General features: G+C 43.9%; 1 protein-coding gene across 9 annotated transcripts in view; it reads right to left on the reverse strand.

Moving 5' to 3' along the window:
- The window catches only part of kmt2d (lysine (K)-specific methyltransferase 2D), a 248,665-nt gene that overhangs the window by 54,929 nt on the left and 171,556 nt on the right, over positions 1–22,180 (reverse strand). For 7 of the 9 annotated variants that reach the window (XM_060821028.1, XM_060821029.1, XM_060821034.1 and 4 more), the window contains 5 exons: positions 14,890–15,013; positions 14,553–14,640; positions 10,249–10,315; positions 7,520–7,752; positions 1,008–6,914 (listed from right to left, as the gene is read on the reverse strand). In XM_060821028.1, the coding sequence (XP_060677011.1) occupies positions 1,008–6,914; positions 7,520–7,752; positions 10,249–10,315; positions 14,553–14,640; positions 14,890–15,013 (6,419 nt within the window). The remainder of the gene's footprint in view (positions 1–1,007; positions 6,915–7,519; positions 7,753–10,248; positions 10,316–14,552; positions 14,641–14,889; positions 15,014–22,180) is intronic. The other 2 variants (XM_060821036.1, XM_060821030.1) reach the window with 1 other exon arrangement.

Here is a 22,180-nt window from a genome sequence, read left to right on the forward strand (position 1 = left end):
CCCATGGATTCTCCTCCTCTCAGGTAATGAACACTGAAGTCTCAACCAGATAGGCACTTTCTTCTGTCTGGCTGCCCCACATCCCAAGCATTAACATAGCAGGTCAGCATACTAAATAAAATGCCACAAATGCCTTTGTGACCACTTCAGACCCCCTCTATTGACTGCTACGTACAGGCTGCACACTTTTGCGCTAAGTAAAACAGATTCCAATTGTTACAAGAATCGTCCTCCACTAAATGTGGACTTCTGGTTTGAAATGTTAAACTTGCACCCAAGCTGGTCATCCCACATTTGGGAAGGCGATGGCCTAGTGGTATTATTGCTGGACTGTTAATCCAGAGACCCAGGTCATGTTCTGGGGACTCGGGTTTGAATCCTGCCATGGTAGATGTTGGAATTTGAATTCAACAAAAAAAATCTGGAATTAAGGGTCTAATGATGACCATAAAATCCATTGTCAATTGTTGGAAAAACCCCATCTGATTCACTTGTGTCCTTTAGGGAAGGAAACTGCCATCCCTACATGGTCTGGCCTACATTTGACTCCAGACCCACAGCAATGTGCTTGACTCTTAACTGCCTGCTGGGCAATTAGGGATGGGCAATAAATGCTGTCCTAGCCAACGATGCCCTCATCCCATGGATGGATTAAAAAAATTGTTTCTACCATCTCCTGCTTATAATTCTATAAGACGTACGAACACAAAATTTTTCAAATACCTGTACGAAATACTTAACAATATGAAAATATCACATTAATCTGCATTTAAGAATTTTTCTTGTGTCCCAATAGTATAATTGGTTCTAAAGTCAGCAAGAACTCTGGATTTGTAATTACATTTAAAATAGAAGTTGGGAAGCAGGATTGGACTAGCATAATTCCATTAAGCAATTAAACTTAAAGCAAGCATTTGCCTATGGATATTATTATACAACTCATATAAAGTCTGATCTTTTCTACACAAAGATTGAGATAATGCTGTAAACCATGTCTTTTAACTAACCTCTGAATTTGTAGTTGCACCTTGTAGTTTTCGATCAATCATCACAGCTTTGCTTTCAATGTGACTTTTCACAGTCAAGTGTGTCCCATCTCCAGAGCGCTGTGCAACAAGCTGCAAGTTCTTAGTGCGTAACAATTTCTGAAGCAGCAGCTGTCCAGCCTCAGACCTTGGAGCAAGAAAAGAATGATCCCCTGCATTCAAAGCACTGATACAGTCAGTATTTGACTCTCGCTTCACAGTTCCTTCTGGAAATCCACAGCGAATTGCATCAATGCTTTCCTGTTTCACTGTGTGACCTTTACCCCCTGTGTTGGCGTCCTTAGCAACACATTCCTGTAATTTAGAACAATTGTCTTGCTTTCCTGTGACTTTCTGTGCATATTCCTCTTGCCCATTGGTTTGATTCAACAGCGATGATTCTGATCTCAGTCCAGTACATTCCTCTTTTGCTGCATGGCTTTGGGGCGATATTGGGAAGTCAAATGTACAAGCGGTCTTCAAGTCACTTTGTTCATGGATCTCAACATTAATACTGGTCTGCACCTCAGTACCTGAGCTTGCTTTTCCAATAATCCCATGTGGTTTTACTGCTGACGTAGCAGAGTTTGAATCAGGTACCTTTTGAGGCATAATTGCTACTGGGTCTGTCACGCAAACACTACTTTCTTCAGACTCATTGTCTTTAAGCAATTCTGGTTGCAGCTGTATTACTGTTTCCAAAGTTTCACCTTGTGGAGGTACATCTCCCAAATTAGTTTGATTTAATTCTGGACGTGACATTTGCGAATGATTGGAATGAGCTTGGCCAGACACTAATTCACTTCCTGATCCCACATTCTGCCTTGCGCGCTTGCTTTGAAGTAGGTGAGCCATCTCTTGTGGCTTCCCGCCATGTTCTGCTTTAACCTGCTGAACATAGACCATGCCTGGACGAAAATGGCCTAAACCAATCTGCTGGCCAGTTATATGAACTGAACGCAGACCTGCATGCTGTTGCTGAAATGACTGTGAAGTTACGATGTTTTGTACCCCATGTCTTGGATCTCCCAAAGTTCCATGCTGCTGAGATGTTGTGACTCGCACCACTCCTTGCAAACTGAGACCATTGTTTTGTTGTAGACCTGCTACGGTTTGTTGTTGCACACGTCTCATTAATTGACCATGCTGACTCACAAGTCGCGGCTGCCCTGCAACACCTTGCTGCGTTGGTTGCTGCACTGATGTCACTGCTCGTGTTTGTAAATTCTGATATATCATACCCTGAGTGTGCACAAGTCCTGCTGGATTCTTGGATAGCTGTTGCTGCCTCACCATATTCTGAGTTGATGGCTGGTTACGGTCCTGCCCCATTATGCACTGGGACGGCAGTAAAGGCTCTTGTTCCATTACCATTTTGCCTTGCTGTTGCCCTTGCCTCACTGTGCTTGTGGGTTGTTGTTCCTGCTCTTTCTCCTGCCCCATCATACCAGAAGCCTGGAGGGATTGTTGCCCGCCAACTGTAACTAAGCTCTGCATGCGCTGTCCTTGCCCCATAGTACTTGGTGACTGTCTCTGTCCTATCAGATTCTGCAATTGTTGCTGTCCCTGACCCTGCACCAAAATACTCTGTGGACATGGCTGTTGCTGTCCCTGCTCTTGACCTATTAAGCTCTGTGGCAACTGCCCTTGCCGAATTCCAGCCTGAGGCTGAAGTTGCCACTGCCCCATCAGGCCCTGCAGCAGTTGTTGCTGCTGTCCTTGTCTCATCCCAATCAAACCTCGAGGCTGTTGCTTTACCTGTCCCATCTGACCCTCAGGCTGAGATTGTTGCCCAATCCCCACTGTGCCCCGAAGCTGGGGATGTCCCATCCCCATTGTGCCCTGAGGCTGAGGCTGGGGCTGCTGCTGAACAATGCCTGTCATGCCCGGAGGCTGGCGTTGTTGACCCACTATGCCCTGGGATGACTGCTGCTGCTGTCCCATTCCTATCGCACCTTGAGGCTGGGCCTGTTGCTGTCCCACCCCCACTGTGCCCAGAGGCTGGGCTTGTTGCTGCCCCATTCCCACTGTGCCCTGAGACTGGACCTGTTGCTGTCCCATTCCTATTGTACCCTGAGGCTGGGCCTGCTGCTGTCCCATCCCCACTGTACCCTGAGGCGGAACCTGCTGCTGTCCCATCCCCACTGTGCCCTGAGGCGGAACCTGCTGCTGTTCCATTCCCACTGTGCCTTGAAGCGGAGGCTGTTGCTGCCCCATTCCCAGTGCATCCTGGGATAAGTGCTGCTGCTGCCCCACCCCCAACGTACCCGGAGGCTGTCCCAGCCCCACCGTATTCTGGGATGATTGCTGTTGGTGTCCCATTCCGAGTGCAACCTGAGATTGGGCTTGTTGCTGCTCCAATCCCACTGCACCTTGATAATGGGCTTGTTGCTGTCCCATTCCCACTGTGCTCAGAGGCTGGGCCTGCTGCTGCCCCAACCCCAGTGTGCCCTGATGATGAGCTTGTTGCTGTCCCATTCCAAGTGTGCCCTGGGACTGGGCCTGTTGCTGTCCCATCCCCACAGTGCCCAGAGGCTGGGCTTGCACCTGCTCCATCCCCACTGTGCCCTGAGACTGGGCCTGTTGCTGCCCCATCCCCACCGTGCCCTGAAGCTGGGTCTGCACCTGCTCCATCCCCAGTGTTCCCAGAGGCTGGGCCTGGTGCTGTCCCATCCCCAATGTGCCACGAGGCTGGGGCTGTTGACGTCCCATTCCCACTGCAGTCTGAGACTGCATCTGTTGCTGTTCCATCCCCACTACACCCTGAGACTGCATATGTTGTTGTTCCATTCCCACTGTACTGGGGGGCTGGGCCTGTTGCTGTCCCATTTCCACTGCACCCTGAGGCTGCGGCTGTTGCTGTCCCATCCCCACCCCACCCTGAGGCTGGGCCTGCTGCTGTCCCATTCCCACTGCGCCCTGAGGCTGCACCTGTTGCTGTCCTGTCCCTAACATGCTCTGAGACTGGGCCTGTTGTGGTCCTATCCCTACTGTGCCATGAGGCTGACACTGTTGCTGTCCCATTCCCACTGCGCTGAGAGGCCGGGTCTGTTGCTGTCCCATCCCCAATGCGACCTGAGGCCGGGTCTGTTGCTGTCCCATCCCCAATGCGCCCTGAGGCTGGGCCTGCTGCTGTCCCATTCCCACTACACCCTGAGGCTGGGCCTGTTGCTGCCCCAGTCCCACCGTGCCCTGAGGCTGGGCCTGTTGCTGTCCCATCCCCACCACGCCCTGAGGCTGACCCTGTTGCTGTCCCATCCCCGCCGCGCCCTGAGGCTGGGCCTGGTGCTGTCCCATCCCTGCCGCGCCCGGAGGCTGGGCCTGTTGCTGTCCCATCCCCGCCGCGCCCTGAGACTGGACCTGTTGCTGTCCCATCCCTGCCGCGCCCTGAGGCTGGGCCTGTTGCTGTCCCATCCCCACCGTGCCCTGAGGCTGGGCCTGTTGCTGTCCCATCCCCACCGTGCCCTGAGGCTGGGCCTGTTGCTGCCCCATCCCCACCGTGCCCGGAGGCTGGGCCTGTTGCTGTCCCATGCCCATCCCGCCTTGAGGCTGGGCCAACTGCTGTCCCATGTCCAGCCCGCCCCGAGACTGGGCCTGTTGCTGTCCCATCCCCGTCCCGCCCTGAGGCTGGGCCTGCTGCTGTCCCATCCCCACTGCACCCGGAGGCTGGGCTTGCTGCTGTCCCATTCCAGAGGCCTGAGGCTGGGCCTGTTGCTGCCCCATACTAGAGGCATGAGGCTGGGCCTGTTGTTGCCCCATTCCCACCGAGACCTGAGGCTGGGCCTGTTGCTGCCCCATTCCCACTGAGACCTGAGGCTGGGCCTGTTGCTGCCCCATTCCCACCGAGGCCTGAGGCTGGGCTTGTTGCTGTCCCATTCCCACCACGCCCTGAGGCTGGGCCTGTTGCTGTCCCATTCCCACTGTGCCCTGAGGCTGGGCCTGCTGCTGCCCCATCCCCAATGCGCCCTGAGGCTGGGCCTGTTGCTGCCCCATTCTCACCACGCCCTGAGGCTGGGCTTGTTGCTGCCCCATGCCCACCCCACCCGGAGGCTGGGTGTGTTGCTGTCCAACCACCATTGCAGCCTGTTGGTGGGGCTGCTGCTTTCCCATCCCCATTGTGACCTGAGCCTGCGTTTGCTGCAGTCCCAGCCCCACTGTACTCTGGGGTGACTGTTGTTGCTGTCCCATCCCCATTGTCCCTTGGGATGACTGTTGTTGTGGCATTCCTTGCCCTAGTGGACCCTGAGGAGGCTGCTGACCCATTGAGTTCTGCTGTCCAACTCCTTGTTCCACCATGCCTTGGGGCTGGGATAGTGGCTGTGACTGCTGCCCCATCCTTCCCTGGGTTTGAAGAGGTTGCTGCTGCTGCTCCATCCCCATTGCTCCCTGCGACTGGAGAGAAGGCTGTGGTTGCTGTCCGATTCCCAAAACAGCATGGGGCTGATTTTCCTGTCCCTGTCCAATTGTGCTCTGGGGCTGATGCTGCTGTCCCTGTCCCATTGTTCCTGGAGGCTGCTGTCCTTGCTCCACTGAGACCTGGGGTGGATGCTGCTGCCTCATGCCCTGCCCTATCATGCCTGGCAATTGGTGCCTGATGACTTGCAGAGGAGTCTGCTGTCCCATTATGCCTTGTGTTGCAAGATGTTGGCCCAAAACATCCTGAGATTGCTGCCTCATTATACTCTGCATTCGAGCTTGATGCCCCATTGTGCTTTGCTGTTGGAAGGATGTGGAAAGTCTCAGGATATTGTTTGGTCTGATAACACTTTGGGGATGGAGTTGTCCTGATACAGCCTGAAGATGATGCTGCTGTAGTGGTATTGTCCCCAATTGCTGATTCTGGGATACAACTCCTTGTTGATGCCCTATGAGCCCTTGCTGTTGCAAAGGAGCATTGGATGTCTGCTGCTGTAAAACCAGATTCTGTTGCTGCTGCTGAGAAGTAAGCACTTGTTGTTGAACTGCAAGACCTTGCTGATGCGTCAACTGCTGAGCCATAAGACCTTGCTGGGGCCGTTGAGGTTTTGGATGACTTGCAAGACCCTGTTGGTGGGGTTGCTGATGCACAAGGAGGCCTTGCTGTTGACTCAGCAACCTCAAATGCTGCTGTTGAGGTGCCAGACTCTGTTGGTGCTGTGTTGCTGACTGTTGCTGTGTTTGACCAATGTTATTGTGCTGTTGTGGTAGCTGCTGCCCTGCAAGAACTTGCTGCTGCTGAGCAGGTTGATGTTGTGACTGGACAACAATCCCTTGCTGTTGGCCAATGAAGGCTTGCTGCTGTTGACCCATGATACCCTGCTGTGTTGCTTTGTTACCCACAATACTTTGTTGCGTTGTTGGCTGAAGCTGCCCAATGATACCTTGCTGCTGTAACTTCCCCATGATGCTTTGCTGCTGAGATGGCCCAACAAGTCCTTGCTGTTGAATAAGTTGCATTCTTTGTTGCAGTTGAAGCTGTCGCTCCTGCAGGAGTCTGCTTTCATTTGTAAGCGTTTGAGCAGCAGAATTTCCAGAAAAAAAACTGGTTGAAGGAGCAGAAGATACAGTTCCTGAGGAAGGGGGATATTCTGGTTGCTGGGTCACAGCTGACGTTAAGAATGCTGGGCCCTGCTGCAGTGGTACTGTAGCCCCAATTTGTGGCACTCTTAGATTTCCTGTGTGCCCTATTAGTGTACTTGGTTGTTGAGCTATTGCTGGAGATCCAAGGATTGCGCCTCCTTGCTGGGCTAATGCTGCTGATAACATGGGTGTTGAAAGTTTGGGCATTACTCTCGGATTCTGGGATGAGGTTGTTGGCATCATCCCCGAAGGAGATAAAGAGCATTTCTGTTGCTGTTTATTCCGATATTCTGTCATCAGATTTGTATGCTCCTTTTGTTGTTTACGGACCTGAAACAAAATATCAAACTTCTAACTAAACATCATGAAACTTAATTAGCCAGCACAATTTCATAACAAGCCATGTGAACAGAACACAACATTTTCACGACTCATGCCAAACCAAGTTTAGTCAATTTGTCTCGTCAGGAAGGCAGTTTTAGAAACAGGGACGCTCTTTTTGTGCAGCCAAAACTGTTTTAGCAGTCCAATAAGTTGGAAAAATAAGTTTTTAATATATTCAGAATTACAACCAGGAGGTATGCAGAATTCATCAGTAAAGGTTAAACTGAAAGTAAAAAGGAAACCCAGACAACATTCCTTCAGAAAGCTGGAGGTTGTTTATTTCTTGGAAAGAATATTTTTAAAACACCTCAAAGTTAAGAGGCAAGATCCTGGCTTCCAAACATACATGCAAACAAATGGACAGAGCTATATTATTAGGCACAACAGGGATAATTGGATGGCTAAGTCCAGAATCCTATTTGTAATATATTACCATGTTCGTGGCACTGCTGCCCAAGATTATTTTAAAAATCAAGGTGAGAAGTGGTTTCATTAGTCAAAACCCAACAAGCTTCGGTTTCGATATTCAAGATTTATTCTGTAATTCCTACCTGATCAAGTTGTTTCTGGATTTTACTTTGTTGCTCTGTCACCCGTTTAAGTTTTTCTGCATCTGCTTCGGGGAACTCACGCCCTGCCTTTTTAGCAGTTCGTTGCTTGGCACATAATGCTTTCCTGGACTTCCTATGGACGCCAATTTGTTCTTCTAAAAATTTCAGCTGCATTTGAAGCAGCTGCTGTGTATGGAGCAGCCATTCTTCATATTGACGGTGCTCTGCCTCATCTACAATACAAGAGCCAAACACGAACTGGCAAATAATTCAATTGATTTATCCAAAAGACTAAAATTATCTAGAGGGCAATTTTATGACAACGTCTTGAAAGTAATTCTACAAGACAGAGATTTAGTTCTTCACACATTTACAAAAGTTTAAAATTTGTTCATAGCTTTTTAAAAACAAAGTAAACCAGAAGTCACAGTGGAGGCTGAAACACGCAAACATCTACTTGGCTGCTTAATGCAAGAGTGTCAAAATACTGTTAAAATGTAAATTATTTTTAATGTGCTATGCATCAACATATAAATGAGATTGACATGAAAAATGGAACAACGTTTCTGCAATTTTTTTCCTCTTCGCTCTTCAAAATAAATGGTCCTTTTGTAATTTTGTGAATAAATCCTAGAACCAGGATGTCAAACACATGGTCTTGATAAAACTCACACCTCTTGAGCATTTAACCATGTAAATTAATCATTTTTCTAATGCAGTTTCCCTTTGGATATGGAAATTACTGGTTGGGCCAGCATGTATTAGCCAGCCCTGATTGCTCTTGAAATAAGTGGCTTACTAGACCCATTTCAGAAGGTGACTGTGAGTCATCCACCCTGCTGTGTGCCTGGAATCTCATGTCAGCCAGACCAAATAAGGGTGGCATTCCTTCCTTAAACGGACATTAGTGAACCAGAAGGCTATTGATAACAAACAGCAATTTTTACATGCTGGTATTAGACTTTTACTTGATTGAAATTTCATCAGACTCTTGATGATAGCAGAGTGGGGGAATAATCCCATAATTTTGGACTGGATACGAACCCAGAAAAGCAAGGCAGTTTGCCTACTCGCTGCGCCACCTGGTAGAATTAAAATTTAGTAAAGCACACGACTGCATATTTAATCCAGATAAAAATGGAGTAGGGAATTTTCTTGGCTATTTACATAGATTTAACTTTCACAGTCTAAGCGTTATTACCACAATCGAAAGAAAATGTAATCAGGTTGCATGTAGAGAGCCCAAAAGGAAAATCAAACTAAGATTACATTTATCCCAGCACAAAAATAACTCACTGAACAAAAGACAGCAATGGTGATAAGTCACAGCCAATTTGGCAAACAAATTTCAGCTTTGTCCGAAAATTTGCTGCATTTGCCGAGTAAGCATACCATAAAATCGAACAAACTCCCATGCTGAAATGATTAGCAATCTTTGGGCAAGGACCAAAGACCCATGCCATGAAATCAACAGCAAACACTTGCCAATGAATTACCAATTAGCTCAACTGATAGTCTGCAGAACTTTTCAACTTGGGGTCACTACTGAACACACCTATGAATAAAAGCTCTAAAAAGATTTAACTTCATTGACTTTTATATAAAAGGACAGTTCGCAACTTATATATATGCTGGGAAGAAACCTACAGTATTTTTTCTCTAGTATGACAGATATAGTCACAATACAATTTAAAAAAGTAACATCACAAAGTCCAGTCTAAACTCTCAATGCTGCAAAGATGGCTCAAACTGACATTTGGACTTTAGTCTCAAAAAAAAAGAGCAATCCAGTGTGAGTTATCCAACTATGTCGATGACAAGCATTAGTTTTGATCTGGCTGTCAGTTAAAAATCTACAACTGTTGAAAAAACATTTGTGTTCAAATGGCATTCAGTAAAATAAGGTTGAGAGAAGGTGGTTAGAACCCTTTCGAGTTAAGTCAAAAGGGTTCAGCTTCCACAATTGCAACAATTACAAGAATTGCTGTGTAGGTGTAATATATATTTAAAAGAATAATAATTTAGTACAGAGAAGGCCAGAAAAACTTAAAGTAGCATGCTTTTGAAACTAGCCAAAGTTAAGGCACAGGTTTTTAACAAATGAAACTTTAACTTGTGGAAAAGATTTTAAAAATGTGCAATAGTTATAACAGGCTTAAAGCAATAAACAAAGTAGAAAAACTGCAACTGAGTCAAAAATATATGGTGTATTATAGAATCACATAATCCCTACAGTGTGGAAAAAAAGCCATTCGGCCTAACAAATCCACACTGACCCTCTGAACAGTAACCCACCTAGACCCATTCCCCTCCCCTACTACTCTTATATTTCCCAAGACTAATGCATCCAACCTACATATCCCCAAACACTATGGGCAATTTAGCATGGCCAATTCACCTAAACTGCACACCTCTGGACTGTGACAGGAAACCAGAGCACTCCGAGGAAACCTATGCAGACACAGGGAGGATGTGCAAACTCCACACACAAGTCGCCCGAGGCTGAAGTCGAACCAGGGTCTCTGGTACAGTGAGGCAGCAATGCTAACCGCTGAGGATCAGGTCCTCAAATATGGGGCTCCGACACTTCTTGCAAAGCTATCAGTTTCCAAATGAAAATGCTTATTCATACAGTATTGTATTGACATTAAATCCAGATTTTAAAAGTCTGAACAACAAAACCTGCAATTATCACAGTCAGTTCACAAATAAAGAAGCTGAAGACTTACTGATAAACCCTTGGACAAAGGTTGGTGGATTTGGCCGAGCCTGCATTTGGTCACTATTAGCCTCCTGCTGGCAAATGGAAAACATTACAATCACTAATGAATTCAGACTGATGTGAAAAATTCACAAGCAAGCATATAGAGTCATAGAGATGTACAGCACGGAAACAGACCCTTTGGTCCAACTTGTCCAAGACAACCAGATATCCCAAACTAATCTATTCCCATTTGCCAGCACCCAGCCCATATCCCTTCAAATGCTTCCTATTCATATACCCACCCAGATACCTTTTAAATGTTGCAATCATACTAGCCTCCACCACTTCCTCTGGCAGCTCATTCCATACACGCACCATCCTCTGCGTGAAAACGTTGCCCCTTAGGTCCCTTTTATATCTTTCCCCTCTCACCCTAAACCTATGCCCTCTAGTTCTGGACTCCCCTACTCTGGGGAAAAGACCATGTCCATTTATCCTATCCATGCACCTCATGACTTTACAAACCTCTATAAGGTCACCCCTCAGCCTCTGACTCTCCAGGGAAAACAGCCCCAGCCTATTCAACCCCTCCCTATAGCTCAAATCCTCCAACCCTGGCAACATCCTTGTAAATCGTTTCTGAACCCTTTCACGTTTCACAACATCGTTCCGATAGGAAGGAGACCATAATTGCATGCAATATTCCAAAAGTGGCCTAACCAATGTCCTGTACAGCCGCAACATGACCTCCCAACTCCTGTACTCAATACCCTGACCAATAAAGAAAAGCATTCCAAACGCTTTCTTCACTATCCTATCTACCCGCGACTCTACTTTCAAGGAGCTATGAACCTGTACTCCAAGGTCTCTTTGTTCAGCAACACTCCCTAGGACCTTACCATTAAGTGTACGAGTCCTGCTAAGATTTCTTTCCCAAAATGCAGTACCTCACATTTATCTAAATTAAAATCCATCTGCCACTTCTCAGCCCAATGGCCCATCTGGTCAAGATCCTGTTGTAATCTGAGGAAACCTTCTTCGCTGTCCACTACACCTCCAATTTTGGCGTCAACTGCAAAGTTACTAGCTATACCTCTTACGCTCACAACCAAATCATTTATAAAAATGACAAATAGTGGTGGACCCAGCACTGATCCTTGTGGCACTCCACTGGTCACAGGCCTCCAGTCTGAAAAACAACCCTCCACCACCACCCTCTGTCTTCTACCTTTGAGCCAGTTCTGTATCCAAATGGCTAGTTCTCCCTATATTCCCCAAGATAGAATTTTGCTAATCTGTCTCCCATGGGGAACCTTGTCGAACGCCTTACTGAAGTCCATACAGATCACATCTACCGCTCTGTCCTCATCGATCCTCTTTGTTACTTCTTCAAAAACTCAAATTCGCGACACATGATTTCCCACGCACAAAGCCATGCTGACTATCCTGAATCAGTCCTTGCTTTTCCAAATACACATACATCCTGTCACTCCGGATTCCCTCCAACTTGCCCAGAACCGACGTCAGGCTCACCAGTCTATAGTTGCCTGGCTTGTCCTGACCACCTTTCTTAAGTATTGGCACCACGTTAGTCAACCTCCAGTCTTCCGGTACCTCACCTGTGACTATCAATGATACAAATATCTCAGTAAGAGGCCTAGCAATCTCTTCCCTAGCTTCCCACAAGAATTCTAGGATACACCTGATCAGGTCCTGGGGATTTATCCACTTTCATGTGTTTCAAGACATTCAGCACTTCCTCCTCTGTAAAATGGACATTTTGCAAGATGTCACCATCTATTTCCCTACATTCTATATCTGCCATATCCTTTTCCACAGTAAATACTGATACAAAATGCTTGTTTAGTATCTCCCCCATCTCCTGCAGCTCCACACAAAGGCCACCTTGCTGATCTTTGACAGGCCCTATTCTCTCCCTAGTTACCCTTTGTCCTTAAAGTATTTGTAAAAAAACCCTTTGGATTCTCCTTAACTCTACTTGCCAAAGCTACCTCATGTCCTCTTTTTCCCTTCCTGATTTTCCTCTTAAGTATACTCCTACTGCCTTTATACTCTTCTAAGGATTCACTCAATCTATCCTGTCTATACACGATGTATGCTTCTTTCTTTTTCTTAACCAAACCCTCAATTTCTTCAGTCATCCAGCATTCTCTAAACCTACCACCCTTTCCTTTCATCCTATCAGGAACATACCATCTCTGCACTCGCGTTCTCATTGCTGAAGGCTTCCCATTTTCCAGCTGTCCCTTTACCTGCAAACATCTGCCCCCAATCAGTCTTTGGAAGTTCTTGCCTAATACTGTCAAAATTGCCCTTTCTCCAATTTAGGAACTTCAACTTTTAGATTTGGTCTATCCTTTTCCATCACTATTTTAAAACTAATAGAATTATGGTCGCAGGCCCCCAAGTGCTCCTCCCACTGACAACTCAGTCACTCGCCCTGCCTTATTTCTCAAGAGTAGGTCAAGTTTTGCACCTTCTCTAGTTGGTACATCCACATACTGAATCAGAAAATTGCCTTGTTATGCAGAAATAAAATCAATAAAACTTTGGTGTAGTATGTCAAGGATTTGCTCTATGCAGTTCTTTCATTCTCTTTGCTTAGCACTACCTTCACCTTCCTTCCTTTTCTCTCTGTGACTGACTATACTGATTTTTAAAAAAATGTCATGCTGTTTTTTGACTGTTCTATCAATAATTTCTTGTCAAAGTCCTGAATTTGTTTTAAATTGACGTATTCGACACCCATTAAAACCACTTTTTTTCCCTTTTAAGCAGAAAAAGGTCAGGGGACATCGGAATATGCCAAGTAACATTTGAAGTTTGGATTGGGGATGAAGAGACATTGTGGGAGAGGTACTGCATGACAGGTTGTTGAGAGAGAATACAGAGGAGGGGGGCAGGCAAGGGGGTAGACAGACATGCACTGCAGTATGAATGAATATAGATTCTGAGAATGGATAATGAAAGGGAACAGGTGAACTGTCTAATAGCAAGCATAACAATGACTGAGCCTTCAAAGAAATAAGGATTTAAAGGTCAAGAGAATGAAGTCTTGGAATCAATGTGATTCTGACTGGAAGTGCGAGTGTCCTGGGACAATTCAAGGAATGACAACGGTGATTGCAGTCAAAAAGGGAGAGTCTGAAGAATGGGAAAGTTCAGGAAGGGAGATGACACAGACAACAGACTAAAATGCCTCCTTCTGTGAAACCACTATGAAGCTGGGTGACCTGGGTGAGGAAAACAGTGGCCAATGGAGTAGGTAGTTTAGGAGAGCAAGCAAAGACCTGAATTGGGAAATGGAACCATTCCAGTAGGCTGGCGTGTGGAGGTCTGGAGGTATGTACGCTGGAACAGAACTGGTTGTGGGAGCACTTACTGAGGAAACGGAAAGTTGGAGCACCGATGCAGAAAAATGGATGTTGAAAATTGACCAGGGCCACTTGGTAAGCTACACACACTAATCCAGATCTTGGCAAGGCAAGACATTTTAATTCAGTCAGGGCATTAACCATTCCAAGCAGCCCACAAAGAATACAGTTGTGTAGGTTGTAAAAATGCTTTTAAATGATGACAGAAGTTCAGGAGGGAAGACAATATCTTGAAGAACTCTTGCATATCCTACAAGAGGCTGCTGCTACTAGAAACACTCCACTAGCTGAATGAAACCCCCGGAAGCTCTGCAGCAAAATATTTTTCAGTCTGATGTATTACTCCAGTCTCTCTTTCCCCAAACCACAGCTTGCCTCTCTCCCACTCTTTTGTCAGTCCATGCAGTCTTTTGCCCTCTAAACCTGCCCCTTTGCTCACCTGCTACTGTTGCTCTCGCTTGTACCATGGCCCACCTCTTCCAAACCCCGTGCTTTATTTTCTTCCCTTTGTTCACCTTCATCCTGAATTGTCACTGTCAAAGGTCCTTCCTCAACAATGTTTTATCATGAGCTGTTAGTTGTGGCTCTTCAAACTGCATGCAGCATACAGTTAGAAAATATATGAAAGAGAAACTGCAGCTTAAACATCTGTTGTTGGAAGAACTTGAGTAATTTGAAGATGTTTTGTGAACTGATGACAGATGGGTTGGGGCAGGCTGAACTGCTGTACTCTGGGTGGGATGGAACTGCCAATGAAAGGAATGGTCTCGGTCAGTAGAACTCACCGAAAGCATAAGAATAAGATCCTCAAGCCCTTCTAAACAGTTCCATGGCTCAGAGGTCAGTGCTGCTCCAGAAATAACATTCCAGAATACTTATTCTTTGTAAACACATGAGATATCACCGTACTTCAGTTTTAAAGAGTTTACAGTACCTGACTGTTTCCAGGTGTCAATTTTGTCTGCGTCTCATTTGTTCCTGGAGCCCCAGCCAACCTTTGTGCCAACAATGAAACCTGCTGCCTAAAAATTCATTTTAAAAAAACATTAATCATGAACATCTATCAAGCAACTTTTCATTTGTTACAACTGTAAATTTTAAAATTCAAATGTAAAATGTTTTCAAGTTTAAACCTGATTTTCACCAACTCAATTCCCATTTTGGGTCAGGGATATTTGCATTTGTCCTTATTACTTTTACCAAAGGTTTTTTTTGATAAATACAAATCAGTCTGCATGAAATCAATAAAAACAAATGACAGTGAAAGCTACCTATTCATCCCTGGTGCTACAGTGATGTTTCCTTGTGCCATGACTTTTTTAATTCCCTTCAAAGCCACCATTTTTGCCTTGGCAATAGGGTCCATGATATCATCAGCTGCAAATTTATCCAAATCTACAAAGAGAAAGAATCTGGTAAAACTGTTCAAAATGCTGCATTTTAGAACTCTGATTACAAAACTGAGCATTTTAAATGAGAAACAATCCTTAAAAACAGGTACAAAATTGTAGATGTTGTGTTGTGAAACTTGGTGCTTTGCACAATTTGCAAAATCTCAAAAGGACTACCTCGCACAAGAGGAGAGGGCTGGGGGATGGAGGGGAGAATCAAGTCCGTGAAAGTATAATATTGTTGAACTCTGGCCTGGAGTTTCAACTTACTCAGGTGAAAAGCAGATTTGAAATTGGTATATTTGGTTTTTTATGGTGTAAAAGCCTTTCAAGATAATAGACCCTTTTAAAAAAATGCTCAACAACAGAATTCTCACTCTGGATATTAATTCTGACAAAAATCAACCAATTTTAGTAGTCAAAATAGTTTCAAACTGTACAATACATCAAGTTTAAAGATGCTTCAAGACATCCATATGACATGGTAGTGACCAGTCAATTTCCTACCAAGTTAAGGACTTTGGTCAAAAATGAAAATGCATATAATTGCCCTAAAATTGAGATTAAATACTGCTATTGAGGTTTACATGCAAAATGAGTCCTTTAATAAAGGAAACCAGCCATAGCACAGAGGGGAAAATAGCGGTCAAGATCAAGACATGTTACCTCCCTGGTCAGATCACCATTAACAGCTGAAAATGTGTTGCTGGTTAAAGCACAGCAGGTTAGGCAGCATCTCAGGAATAGGGAATTCGACATTTCGAGCATAAGCCCTTCATCAGGATTAAAAAATGTTCATCCTTCACATCTCATAGGAGCATAGGCTACCTCGAGAAGTTCTGAGGAAACGACATTCTGAACAATCATGTGAAAATGCTGTTATAATATTGTAGATAGGTGATGCTGCAGGCTACCTCTTAATTCCATAAAACACTAGGGTTTGCACAACTTCAATTAATTTAAATATGAAGCCAAATGTTTTAAAAACTGTAACTTCCCTCCCATCACCAGATATAATTTTGCCTGAGGGCTTGGAACTCAAGTCACATGAGGATATGTAAAAAATAAAGGCGGCCCTATCAGACGAACAATCCATTTTCCTCATTGCACTCATCCACTCTCCAGAAGGTTACCACAGTGCAAGTGATTTAGGATAAGAGTAGCCCCTGCAAAAGGGCCAGAATACCAGCTGTGGTATAGCATCAGTCTGTCAGAAGATGCTGCCACGCCAGGGAGTTGAACATTTAAGGTCCAGTGATGTTCAATGTTATCCGCTTTCTTCCCACAGATGCTGCCAGACCAGCTGAGTGTCCCCAGTAATTTGTTTTTGCTACAAATAATAGCCTTGCATGTGCATAATTTGAAAATTGAGAAATAAACAGAAAGCAACTATAAACTGGAGAAAATAGCATTTAACTAGCCACATAGTGTTCTTTCTGGCAAAATAACTTGTATTTATTTACACTATGCTTTGTCAAGTCTCTCAAACCTCCCAAACATTTTCAAGTAAAATAATCTAATAATGTCTATTTTGCACCAATCAACACAAATAAATTGTTATTCTGCTTTAAGTGGTGCTGATTAAGGGAGGAATGCTGCTAAGGTATCAGAGGATTCCTTACTCTTTGTAGGATCTTTTGATGTTCATCTCAACCACCAGACATTCCCTTAATGGACTGTAGGTTGGCTAGTGTCTGTCAAATTAGTCTAAATTGCATGAGATATACTTGGCTGAAAATGTGTTGCTGGAAAAGCGCAGCAGGTCAGGCAGCATCCAAGGAACAGGAAAATCGACGTTTCGGGCATTCTTCAGGGGGTTTGTAAGCAGATGTATGATTGGAGACGATATTTCGCTCTGACTCATAGCAACAAATAAGACTATTAGACAAAAGTGGAAAGCGATTGCAGAAGAAATACCATCCTGCCTTCATGTAAAATCATATTACAATTAATCCAAAATTAGCCTTGCAGTTCACCAATTAAACTGACAAGATCACGAGTGGTGCTTTTCATGTAAGAAACTTAAAATCAAGCCAGTACATTTGTACTGCACTCTCTCATATTGCTTCCATAGACTCTTCTTACAGGAAGCCTAAAACTGTGCGCGGGGGTGAGCGCGCGGTGCGGAGGGCGAGAGCGCGCAGGGACAAGGGCGAGAGAGACAGAGAGAGAGAGAGAGACAGAGAGACAGAGAGAGAGAGAGAGAGCGCGCATTCCCGCCTGAGGAACAGCGAGCGAAGAAGCAGCACGAGCATGTTTTTGAATGCCACGAAACCACAAATTTTCTTTATCCTTAGACGTATTCAGAGAATACTATAAAAATTATTGTGGATGCTGGGGATGGGAAATAAGAATTGTCCTGGAAAAACTAAACTAGCCTGGTAGCATTTGCGGAAAGAAAATCCAGCCTGAAATATTAACTGTTTCTCTACAGATGCTGTCAGACTTGAGCTTTTTCAATTTTTTAAATTTTTATTTCTGTCAAGGCTAAGTTGCCTTTTAGAAATCAATGCTGACTGGTCCAAGTTAACTCTTTTTTTCCCTCCCCATGTGCTTAGTAACATCATGTGATAAAATTGACTTTTGGACGAAATGCCAACGGAATCAGAAGCGTCCCTTGTTTTCTTACCACCAATCTGAAGCATTCGTCTCTACACTGTCTGACCTGATTATTTTCAGTATTTCTTTTTATTTCAAACGTACAACACCTGTAGCATTCTACATTCATGTTCTTAGTGTGTGCTTTTCCAAATACTCACTTCAAAAAAATCCTCACTGGTAATCCAGGTATTTTTTCCCTTCCACTTGATCACGGATAAATTTACATATTCATCATATTATAATTTGCTATTTCCCAGTCAAGAATATCTTTCCTTGGTCTTTCTTACATTGAGTAATATTGCAGTTATTGTTTTCTAAACATAGGAGAAAGTGAGGACTGCAGATGCTGGAGATCAGAGTCCAAAAGTGCAGTACTGGAAAAGCACAGCTGGTCAAACAGCATCCAACCAGGAGAGCCATTTCGGGCATAAGCCCTTCATCAGGAATTCACCACATTTTCTAAAACCTGCCTACACTTAAACTAACTTGATCCATTTCATGACCTAAAACCAGGACAAACTGGAGTCATATCTCGTTTGGAAAAATGAATTCCTTGAATCTGCAATTTTACCTCCTTTCCATCTCCTAAATTCTTTTGCTCAAATCCTGCTGTTTCAACCAGTCTCTTTTTTTTAAAAAAACTCTTCTACCTTCTCTTCAGCTTAGGTTTGATTTCCCTTGCAAACACAGATTACTCCCAAGCTTTTCCTTTTAGTTTATACCAACCACAGTTCGAGCTAATCACACAAAATATTGGTCCAGGCCTCTAATGGTCTGCCAGAACAGGTCACTTCACTCTTACAATTTGAACATGTCCCCTCCTGCAAAATGCCTTCCACCAATCTACTTTTTTTCTTCTCCCCACACTACCGCCTAACAGTAGTGCTTATCCACCAATATACTCTGCCGTCACCTATCTTTTCCAAAAGATAGGTGCTCATAGCACCGTGAGCAATTCTGATATTGCTTACAAGTTAGAAGCTATCCTGGAATAGCACCCATGCTGTCAACTTTTGTTATTATACATATTCCAGTATATCTTCTATGAGCAACTCAAAAATCATGACTGTAATGTGTACTGCAGTTACTACAATTAGTAGAAATGTCATCAAATGGGATGTGCCAGGCTGTGGAGCAATAAATCAAAGTCATAAATTGTGCTGTTGAGACAGGGCAGATTACCACCTCTCTGTGGCACAGCAGCCCACATTTTGTCCTCAATCAGATGCAATGGACATAAAAATGCTGTGTCTTATCTCAAGAGATTGTGGATAGCTACAAAGTTAGATTTAGTCCAACGGGCATAGCTGTATGTCCTAATTGAATTAGATCCATGCCGATAAATTTGCTTTCATGGCCAAATCGGTTATGATCCTACAAAACGGGCCCCAAGAGCTAGTAGATGCCTCGGTCCCCACTTTCCAAGATTCCCTAGATTCAAGGAGGGTTCCATTTGATTAAAAAAATCAGCAATTTAACTCCTTTATTCACAACGGGAGACAGAAAGCAAAAACTATAGGCCTATTATCTTAACATCTAGCACAGGGAAAATGTGAGAAAGTATAATTAAAGATGTTACAGCAGGACACTTGGACAAGTTTGAGGTAATCAGGTATAGTCAATATAGTTTTGTGAAACGGAAATCATGCCGAACCAAATTATTGCAGTTGTTGAGGAAGTACCAAATGCTGTGGAAATAGGGGAAATTGGTTGATGTATTATACTTGTATTTCTCATAAGCATGTCAAAGATTATTGTAGAAAAAAAGGCTCTTGGTGTAGGGGTTACTATGTCAGCATGAAGAGAAGATTGGCAAGCTAACAGAAGATATTAACTGAGTAATTTTCTGGTTGGTAAGGTGCAACAAATCATATGGTACAGGGATCAGTGTGAGGGCCTCAACTCCTTACAACTTACATAAATGATGGATGAAGAGATGGAAGGCATGGTTGCTAAATTTGCTGATGACAAAAAAAAAGTAGAAAAGCACAAGACTACAAAGGGATGCAGCTAAGTGAATGGGAAAAGATCTAGCAAATACAGTACCATAAAGGAAAATGGGAAAATGTCAATTTTGGCAGGAAGAATAAAAAGAAGCATGTTATCTAAATAGTGAGTTTCCAGAATTCTGTGAACGCACAGGGTCCTGGGTTTCCAAGTGCATGAATCTCAAATGATCAGCCTGCAGGTACAAGTAATTATGAAAGCTAACAGCATGTTATAATTTGCAGTGAGGGGAATTGAATACCAAAGTATGGACATTATGTTTTGGATGTAGGTTTGCTCACTGAGCTGGAAGGTTCATTTTCTGACGTGTCATTACCATATTAGTAAACGTCTTTGGTGAGCCTTTCCCACTTTTGGGCCAGTTTTAGAGTATTGTGCCCATAGGTGTTAGTGAGTTTTGAGAAGATTTGTAGCTCAGGTTGAAGTTCTAGATGTAGGTTTGCTCGCTGAGCTGCAAGGTTCGTTTTCAGATGTTTCACCACCATACTAGGTAACGCCTTCAGGCTCAGGAAACAATGTCCATTATGTTTCAGTTAAACAGGGTGGAGAGACAATATTGGTCACCTGGTGTAAGAAAGAATGCAATGCATTGGAAGCAGGTCAGAGAATGTTGACTAGACTAATATCTGGAAGAGGCAGGTTGTTTAGGAGGAAAAGTTTGACAGACTAGCCTTGTATCTGGAGTTTAGGAGAATACAATGTATCTTGACTGAAGCATACAAGATCATGAGAAGTCTTGACAGGGTGATGATGAAAAGGATGGTTCCTTTTGTGGGAAGACCTAGAACTGAGGGGGCGGGGTGCAGGAAGCATTGCTTTAAATTAAGGGGTCATCGGTTTAGGATAGTTAAGAACCACTACTTCCCTCAGAAATTTGAGTACATTTGGTAGAGGTGGTTGGATTCTTGACAAATAAGGGGATGAAAGATTAATGAGGACAGGCAAGAATGTGAAGCAATCTGATCACCTATTGATTTGCAGAACAGGTTTGAGGGGCTGAATGGCTTGTTCTTGCTCCTCCTTCAGATATACTCCATAAGAATACAGCCAAGAAGAATTCATGGTAAGATTGACATGAGATCCAGAGGAAAGCTTCCTTTGCTGGGTCAAGTTGCCTGGAGCTAGTACACACCATCATTAGACAACTTAGCGAATATCACTGTTTTTATGATGGTCTGGCCCAAAGTATCCAAATGATGTCATCTCCCATGTCTTAAAATCAATATTTCTAGCTGCCAGTAGATCAAGAGGCCGAGGAGGGACTGTCTACCTTTTTATGGCAACTCATTGAATGGCTTATTTAAATATTGAAACTGTAATGCTACATGGTCCAAGTCCCTAGTATACTGCCTCCAGAATATGCCAGATACCCCCTCAAAACAGCCTTTGCCAACAAGAATTTGTATGTGTCTCAAAGAAAAAAAAAAGTGAAAATAGTGGAATCAGAGAACATGTCATACAAATATAGGAGAGCCAATGCAGAATATCTTTATTTTATGTAAATTAACTTTTTTTTGCCCATTATTGCAAATATACCACTGATGCCAATGATCTCTGGACTGATAAATGAAAGACCCTTATCGCCATTTTTGATTAGGTTTTCCAATTTTAACATGTTGTTCTGAGTAATGAGAAATATTGTTTTTTTTAAATGGGAGTAATTTCTGCAGATATGACACATTATCCTCCCTATTTTACTGGCGTACCCAGCACTGTGTTTGCATAGTCTGCAAAACAAGTCAGAGTAAACAGACAGCAAAAGATTGTGTTTCTATTAATACTGCATGGTCAACTAGAGGAAGACAACAGCAGCAGTAGTATACTCAAGGGAAATCAGGAAGGAAAAAGGGGCACATGAGATAACCATATTTGCCAAAGCTAAGAAAAATCCAAAAGTGATTCCACAAATACATTAGGGACAAAAGAGTGGCTAGGGAGAGAATAGGGCTCCTTAAAGATCAAAAGGACAGCCTGTGTATGGAGCTGCAGATGGGTGAGATACTAAATAAGTATTTCACATCAATATTTACTGTGGAGAAGAATATAAAAGCTAGAGAACTTGGAGAAATAAATAAATAGTGATGTCTTGAAAATCCTCCATATTAGAAGTGGTGGAAGTGGTGCTGGATGTCTTAAAACACAAAGGTGGATAAATCCCCAGGATCTGATCAGATGTACCAGAGAACTCAGAAGCTAGGGAAGTGATTGCTAGGTTCTTTTATGAGATATTTGGACCATCTCCATCCACAGGTGAGGTGCCGGAAGACTGGAGATTGGCTGACGTGTGCTATTTTAAAAGTCAGGGAACTATAGACTGGTGAATCTGACATCATTGGTGGACACGTTGTCGGAGGAGATTCTGAGAAAGAGGATTCACAAGCATTTGGAAAGGAAAGGCCTGATTAGGGTAATCAGTATGGCTGTGTGCGCGCAAAATAGTGTCTCACTAACTTGAGTTTTTTTTAAAGTGACAAAGACTGAAAAAATTAGAGCAGTGGACGTTGCCTACATAGGCTTCAGCAAAGCGAACAAGGTTCCACATGGTTAGCAAGGTTAGATACAT

The sequence above is a fragment of the Hemiscyllium ocellatum genome, chromosome X (assembly GCF_020745735.1).
Source record: "Hemiscyllium ocellatum isolate sHemOce1 chromosome X, sHemOce1.pat.X.cur, whole genome shotgun sequence".
NCBI lineage: Eukaryota > Metazoa > Chordata > Chondrichthyes > Orectolobiformes > Hemiscylliidae > Hemiscyllium > Hemiscyllium ocellatum.